The following is an 8566-nucleotide window of genomic DNA, read 5'->3' on the forward strand; positions in this document are numbered from 1 at the left end:
ATATAAAAGAAAAAAAAACTGATCAAGATAACTCTGGCTTTCCTGCCATTCTTATTTCTGATCGCTCAGCCCCTGCTAAGTTCGCGTGCTCCTCCACTACACCAGCGGTTAGAGCCGTCAGCGAACGAAGGCTTCGGGCAAGTTCGCGGACCACGCCCCCCAAAGCCGGCTACCTCTTCTTATTGGCCTGAGAGCCTGTCACTCCAATGTGGCTCCCACTCCGGCTAACCATTCACGTAGTTTGGTTGCGTCTTGGCGTGTTTAATGTTGCCAATAACGAGGGATTTTTTTTTTTTTTTTTTTTTCAGAGGAGAGTACAGGTCGTGCTGCAATTAGTTCATTGAAAACTCATTCGCTCTTGGAGCAGTCAGGCAGTGACTGCTTTCGGCTTTTTTCTGCTGACTAAGATCTCCTATAGAGAGCTACAACAATGCCCAAAAGAAAGGTAAGTGAAATGGAAAGACAGAAGGGGGATTAGCTGCTGAGTTACCTATTTCCTAATAGGAAGAATTTATTTGTTTATTTGTTTGTTTTTAAAGCTTTTTGGCTTCTTCCATTTTGTGATGCACTGAAACGGAATGGGGGAGAAGGGCAAAGAGCAGTCGTTGTAAAGGTTTATGATGGTCTTGCATGCAACTGGTAGTTCACTTTTGGAGTGTTTTAAGGAACAGAATCTCTTGAAAGGTGTCTCCATGCTGAATTACAAACAGCCATAGCGCTGTGCTGTCGCTTCCTACCCCAACCCCCTTCCTTCGCTTACCCTATTGGAGAACACTTCTTCCAACCACACTTCCAGGCACCAGTTTCCTCCTTTGCCTCCGGCTTTTCTCGGGGAACCGTCCCGTTTGGGGGAACGAAAGACATGGCTTTCTCCTGTATTTGCCTTTGTTCTTCCCGTTTTCTTTTCTCTTTTTTTCTTCCCTCCTCCACTTCTTGTCAGGCCAGATGGCTATGCAATGGTAATCCTGTGCCATTAGGCGGCGCAGACTTCAAACTGTCCTAGAGAAGAGAGATTCACCGCTGTAATTAGAAACTTCAGGGGTGAGAAAGCTGGACCTTTCCAAGCTCTTTAGCTAAAGGTGGAAAGATTATAAGGAAACAGTGTCGGATAAACTTGCCGATGTTGGGGTAGCATGGATTTGTTCACTTTAGTTATGCAGAATTGATCTAAGCCTTTCGAGCTCCACAGGTCTTCTGCAAACCCTCACTTCACAATTCCTGGCTCCTCTCAGACAGGAAACAAGTTCACGCTCGGTGTTTTCTTGTTTTTTTGTTTTTGTTTTTGTTTTTTTTTTCTTAGTCCCCTAAGAAGTGAAATCGAACACTGTTTCATTGCTTGGTAAAACCGCAAACACTGTGCTAACTTAAGACATGATTGTTTTTGGATTATTCCTGTAAACAAGTCCGCCTTCCTTATTCCTAAAACATAGGAATAAGACTGAAATTCCGCTCTGCTCTGTGGCTGTATGAATCGTGCAATAGCTTGATAATTCCCAGGCTAAAGGGCTGCTCTGATATGGAAAGCAAGTGTTTCTAATCACCATCCCCCCTTCCTGAGATTCCCGCCACTGTGCCTTTCTGTACTTGTGCAGTAGATCTTGCTGTTTTGCAGAGCTGACAGCAACCTTATAGCAGGTAGTGGCGGGAAGTTTTAAAATCGGCAGCCAGTTTCTTAGAATAAAGCATTGACTTTGTAACAAAGAGGTCCCCCCACAAAACACTGTGGGGGCTGTATTTATTGCATGCAAAACTTGGAGAGAATAGTCAGAGTCAGTGCAGAGGGTAAGATAGGTACAATTCCATGGCAAACATAAGGCAAGAAAGGGAAATTACATGAAGCTCCGCCTTCATTTGACCCGCCCCCACATTTTTGGCTTTTACATTGCCTAAAGCAGGTGGATTTCAAAATTAGAAAGGTTTGCTTTTAGGAGACGCAATTTACACAAAGGAATGAAATTAACTATCAATTGTGTAAAGGTATGTCTTGTGCATGCACTTGCATCTTGGTGCACATTAGTAAAACAGCAGTATGTAGCATGGTTCCTAAGAAACAACACGTGTCTACTTGAGCAGGAACCCAGGAAAAAGTAATAAGCAATTATACTGAAATTTGTAATCTTCAGGCAGTATTTTCTGATTTACATGTTTATATCAATTACCTTATTTCTGTGTGATTTTCTCCTCTGTGTAGGCTGCAAGTCAAGGTGATTCGAAGAAGGAGGTGAGTTTCTTTAGTCTTAGCATCTGTTAGGAAAAACCACTAGTTTTATAAACTTGACACACATAAGCAGCTAAAAATTAGATGCTGGTTGGCATATTTGTACTATATGAGGACCAATACTGTATGCCAGTGGGTTCTTTCAAAAATATATATCTGAATTTCGGAAGAGAGGACTTTTTAAAATTGCCATTCAGAATAAAATAAAAGGCTTTTTCACTTTTTTTTTTTTTTTTTTTCCTGAGACGGAGTCTTGCTCTGTCACCAGGCTGGAGCTCAGTGGTGCAGTCTCAGCTCACTGCAACCTCTGTCTCCTGTGTTCAGGTGATCCTTCCGCCTCAGCCTCCCGAGTAGCTGGGACTATAGGCGCGTGCCACCATGCCTGGCTAATTTTTGTGGTTTTGGTAGAAACGGGGTTTCACCATGTTGGCCAGGATGGTCTCAATCTCTTGACCTCATGATCCGCCCGCCTTATCCTGCTAAAGTGCTGGGATTACAGGCGCGGCCTTCACTTTTTTAATAGAAATGATGGTGAGGAAATATTCTTGACAATAGAGATGTGCTAATATTTGATTTCGGTGTCTTGTGAGTTAGTCTTATTTGATGTGTATACTTTACAGGCTTACATGTTGCTTACTTTAGAAAGTTGAGGTTCTAAGTGACTGTTCATATATGTGAAAAATTTCTTAAAGCACTATGTAGTTTTTGTTATTGTATTGAATATATATGGTTCTAAGTTTTAGAGTATGCCATCTTCTATATGTCCTACAAAGCAGGAATCATTGTTGTGTGACTATTATATTAAAGAACCACTCAGTTTACCTTTATGGTTTTGTTAATCTAATGTTTTGGTCAATGTGTATTATTAATTTTCGTCTAATTAATGCACAATAAAAATATACTGAGTATGAGAAAAATATCTAGTAAGTATTAAAAACTGCAAGCTTCTTGAAATTGTTCAGATGTGGAGAGAACTTATTCCTTTTAAGCAAAATAATTGCTTTGTCATTTGGCAAGGAAAGGCCATATTTTCATTTCTAAATGTGCTCCTCACTACTAGCTACTGTGTTAATTTAGCCTAGCCACTTAAGATTAATTTGTGACTTTTTCCTTAGTATATAAAGAGTTCAGAAAAGGGAAAAGTCAAAACTTATATTTCTTTTATGGTATTTTCTAACCAAATTCACCATTGCTTCTTTAATGACAAGATTTATGTATTGTTACATCATGTATTTTCACCTCAGTAAAAATAATTCTAGCTTTATGTATCCATAATTCTCTTAACAGATTTTTGTTTTTCACTTATAGCCAAAGAGAAGATCTGCAAGATTGTCTGCCGTAAGTAATCTTTTCAAAAACCAGCCCATGTATTGTGAAATGTCATTTTAAATTTTAGGGAATTATTAAACATTCAATACACAATTTATTTTTGAAGTTTTAAGAAAAACTTTCACACCAAAGAATGTGTTTTTTTTCCTTAATACTCAGATTTAATCATATCCATTTATTTTAATTCAGAGGTCAGATATCATTTTTAGCACTTTTTCTTCAAATATGATTTTTTTTTTCCTTTTCTTTTCTTTTCCCACAACTTGATGCAGATGCTTATGCCCATTACACCAGAGGTGAGGCCCCAAAGAACATCAACTCCAAGGGTAAATATTCAACTTGGAATGTTGAAATAAATTTGCTTTTTTAAAAAAAATAATTTTTGAAATGGCATACAGCTGATCATTTTACTTTGCTTATATTTTGTTCGGTTAGTATATATTCTATTCTATCACATGATACATGTAAACCACTGGGTGGGAAATATTTGTTACTGTTTTGTGATTGTCCACAGCGTTTTGACATTTTCATTAGGTAGAGACAAAACAATTTCAGTTGGATAGGCCCATTAAATGTACATGCCTTTGCTATCATATAGTGACAATACTGTTTTCCTGGGGAAACAAAAGGTGAAAGCAGTAGTAACCACAAAGTTGTGCTTTGTAATAACAGTAGTAACTAACATTTGATAATATTTTACAGTTGGCAAAGTACATATAAGATAATATATAATTATATATAAAAATATATATAAGATGTATTTGCATATATTAATTTTGAATTGACACAATTGATTTTGTATGAACTTATATACTCTGGTGTTGTGGCTAAAGATGTAGATATAGAAATAATTTCAATATTTAGCTTACTGTTAATTGCCTAATACATAAGAATATTGATTGAATTCCTGAAATCATAAAAGGTTAAGGCTATGAGGAACATTAGAGACCATCTAATCCTATCATTCCATAATTAAGAAACTGTAAACTGTCATCATGTTCATAAGTGAAATCCTTTATTTAAAAATATTACTAAACTTAGGGCAATTGAAGTTTTAGTAATAATTTATATATTTAATGGTCACCAAAGAAAAGAAAGTTTATTTTCTTCTGCATTTTACTTTTCAAGTCCACTATTGTGTAAGATTACATATTCAACTTACAAGTTATTAAAACAGAAAATACAGCATATTTTCTTATAAAAATAAAAGTAAGGCCCGATGTGGTCACTCATGCCTGTAATCCGAGTATTTTGGAAGGCTGAGGTGGGTGGATCACTTAAACTCAGGAGTTCAAGACCAGCCTGGGCAGTATAGTGAATAACCGTCACTACAGAAAATACAAAAATTAGCCAGGCATGCCTGTAGTCCCAGTTGCTTGGGAGGCTGTTGTGGAAGGATCAGTTGAGCCTGGGAAGCGGAGGTTGCAGGGAGCAGAGATTGCCCCACTCCAGCCTCAGTGACAGAGGAAGACCTTGTCTCAAAAAGAAAAGAAAAGAAAAATAGCGCTAGACTAAAACATATACTATATAACCAAAGATTTTACCCTTGGTTTTGTTTCTCATGTGTTAAAAGAGTAATAACTTATATCTATATGATAATTTATAGTTTGTAAAGCAATTTTTCATGCATTTTCTCATTTTCTCCTTATAACATCCCTGTGAGGTGGGTGGTATTACTCTCTTTTTATATATGAAAATAACAGCCTCAAAGATACTTATGCCTTTGCTCAAGATCACATTAGGTGGCAGATCTAGAATTCAAACACAGGTTTTCTGGACTCTTAATCCAGTGGTCTTTCTATTACATACACAGGTAGGCAAAAAATTTTCTTGGTAAAGTTATCATGAATCAGGGCATTCCAAACTTGTAGATACAAAGATTGAAACACATCACCATAAGGTCTTTTAAAAATATATCTAAATTGATGTTCTCACTGATAGTATTTCTCTTAATTATTACCAATGAAAGCTTTACAATCAACACAACCCTGTTCCTTACTAATTAGACTTGAAAGAAATAGACTGACCCTCTCTAGTCAGAGGTAGTTAATTATCAGTCTAACCTGATGTTGGCAGTTTGTCCTTGGCAGCAACTAGTCAGTATTCTAACTGATTGCCTCTCATCTATATCACTCAACTTAAAAGAAAATTTATTTTATTTATATCAAGGAAACATTGTTTATTTTAATGCTTCTTTAGCCTTACAATGAAACTGAAAATATTATATGATAATTATGTTGATACTAGGCTTATATGTGATATTTTAAAGCATTTGCATAAATTATTACAACAGCTGGTAGAATAATTGTGGCCATATAATCACACAGCAATTAAATTGTGTATTTACTTTTATTGTTTTATATTGCTTGGCAGAAAATGAAGGCAGAAAGTGATATGATGGAAGAAAATGCAGATACAAGTGCCAGAGCAGTTGCTGAAACCAAGCAAGAAGCAGTTGTTGAAGAAGGCTGCAATGAAAATGCTAAAAATGGAGGAGCCAAAATTGCAGAGGTATCTTCTAATGTTAACAGTTTTGTCCATTTGAAAGTTTAATAAATGGGGAAAAAAAAAAAAAAAAAGAAAGTTTAAGAACAGGGACAACTGAAAGGAATCTTATTTGTCCTTTAGTTTACAAGTTGGAAAAAAGTAAGCAGTGGTTCTATAGTATAATGGTATCTAAGGAGAAAATAAAATGAACTTAAAATATGAGAATTTATAGGGACCAGTAGTGCGAACAGTGGCTTAGCATTGCTGTTACTAGAGCAATGCTAAAGATTATGACTTAGTACTAACATAACGACCTTCTTATTAAATACAGGCCAATTCTTTATTCCTTTTTGTCAGCACATGGGCTATGTGTGAAGCCATTTTCCAGAAATTATGATTTTTTAAATTTTCCTCTATAAATGGCAAAGAAAATCATTACATAAATGTTTTTAATGTTATTTTGCATATTTAATGCATACAATTTTTAAGTATTGTAGTAAAACACTAAAAATGGGATGTAGTCACAAAATCTATAAACATATGCAAATATGGAAAATCTTTTGTAAGTTATGTTATAATATAAAAATACTTTTCAAGTAATTTTTCATTAAAAAATCATTATTATAGAAACAAAAGATGTTATTTTTCCAAGGAATATATTTTGTTTACATGCATAGTCGTCATTAAGAATTGCTGGTATAGAATAAATATATGTCATCCTTCAAGTATTTACTTTGTGCTTCTTCATATTTGAAATGAAAATTATTTATATGATAAATGTTTTTGAATTTATTGCTTCAAATGTCTATTTGTAGGTATTTCTGTAGACATTTTAGTTAATCTCATTTCTTAGAATATTTTTCTCATAGTGTCATATTTCAGAGGCTTCTTTCACAGGACAGTTACTTTCTTATAAATGCAGTATTAGTCTTTCTGTAAAATAGATAAAATGCAGTGTAAGTATTTAGGGGAAGCAATTCTAAATTTACAAACAGAATGTTGGTTTGTTTTCACTATGCATACAGGAACCAGCTTCTGAAAAAGAAATTGTGGAAGTAAAAGAAGAAAAGATTGAAGATGCCACAGAAGAGGGAGGAGAAAAGAAAGAACCAGTGGCAGCAGAAGGAAAAAATGAAAAAGAAGATCAGAAAGGAGATGATGAAGATCAAAACAAAGAAGAGAAAGGGGAAGATGGAAAAGAAGACAAAGATGAAAAAGGAAAAGAAGATGGAAAAGAGGATAAAAATGGAAATGAGAAAGGAGATGATGGAAAAGTGGAAGATACAAAAGAGAAAGGCGATGGAAAAAAAGGTGAAGATGGAAAAGGAAATGGAGAAGATGGAAAAGAGAAAGGAGATGAAAAAGAGGAAGAAGACAGAAAGGAAACAGGAGATGCAGAAGAGAATGAAGATGGAAAAGAGAAAGGAGATGCAGAAGAGGAGAAAGAAGTAAAAGTCAAAGAAGATGAAAAAGAAATAGAACATGAAAAAGATGAAGGTGGAAATGAGGAAGAAGCTGAAAAAGAGAAAGAAGATGAAAAAGAAGAGGAAGAAGGAAAAGAGGAAGATGAGGTCAAAGAAGATGATGGAAAAAAAGAGGAGCCTCAGAGTATTCTTTAAAACTGCCCTATATAGTTTCATAATTTGGTAACATGTACCTTCATGTTGTAAAGTGAATAGAGATAAATATTTTTATCAAAAATTTTATAAACATAGTCTTTCTTTAGCATTGATTTAATTTCAGAACATCTTCATGCTGATTATTAGCCATAAACTTTCTAACATGAAACATTTATCTATAAATTTTGTGATTATAGTAGTGGAATATATAGAAAAAAACATGCTTTCAACTTTGCGAGTGAATTTCGTGTTGTGTAAGTTATGTGTCAGATCTTTGAATTTTAATTTTACTCTTTTATATATGTGATAATTTCACAAAGAGAGGGATCCCAAAAGAAAAAGTTTCATCCAACATTCTTGTTCTCTAGGTTGCTTTTATAAAGAAGGTGAAATATTTTCAGGTAATGCTAAGAATTAAACTTATCTTTCCAAATAGAACTTTATTATTAGCTTGGGAAAAATGAAATTGTATTTCCATTTTTAAAATAAATACAAATGTTTATTTCAGATGGGCAGTTTTGATTATATGTGAATGCACAAATTTTACTGGATTTATCTTAATAAAAAGACTCTTTCACGATGATTGTGTTTTGTTATATGTTCAAAGTTGTAGCTAGTGAAATATTATGCTTAATTTTTTATTGTGATATGAAAATATTTAAAATTTTTCACTGAAATGAAATTAATATAACATAAATTTCACCGTTTTAATTATAATAAAAATAATAAAGTATATAATTCAATGGTTGTCAGTATATTCACAATGTTGTGTCTACTGTTTAATTCCAGAGCATTATTATCACCCAAATAAAAAACAAAGTACCGATTAGCAGTCTTTCTCCATTTTCCTGCAACTCATCCCCCACATACCCTCCCTTAGCAACCGCTAATCTGCCTTCTGTCTCTATGGGTT

At 34.5% G+C, this 8566-nt stretch overlaps 1 protein-coding gene across 1 annotated transcript; it reads left to right on the top strand.

Annotated features, from left to right (window-relative positions):
- The first annotated feature begins 217 nt into the window (after positions 1-217).
- Positions 218-8236, top strand: HMGN5 (high mobility group nucleosome binding domain 5). The gene is made up of 6 exons (XM_017519570.2): positions 218-445; positions 2192-2221; positions 3527-3556; positions 3820-3873; positions 5921-6058; positions 7060-8236. The coding sequence occupies exons 1-6, from the start codon at positions 431-433 to the stop codon at positions 7651-7653; spliced, it is 861 nt and encodes a 286-aa protein (XP_017375059.1). The 5' UTR covers positions 218-430; the 3' UTR covers positions 7654-8236.
- The last annotated feature ends 330 nt before the right edge of the window (positions 8237-8566 follow it).

Source organism: Cebus imitator, unplaced genomic scaffold (assembly GCF_001604975.1).
Source record: "Cebus imitator isolate Cc_AM_T3 unplaced genomic scaffold, Cebus_imitator-1.0 Scaffold756, whole genome shotgun sequence".
NCBI lineage: Eukaryota > Metazoa > Chordata > Mammalia > Primates > Cebidae > Cebus > Cebus imitator.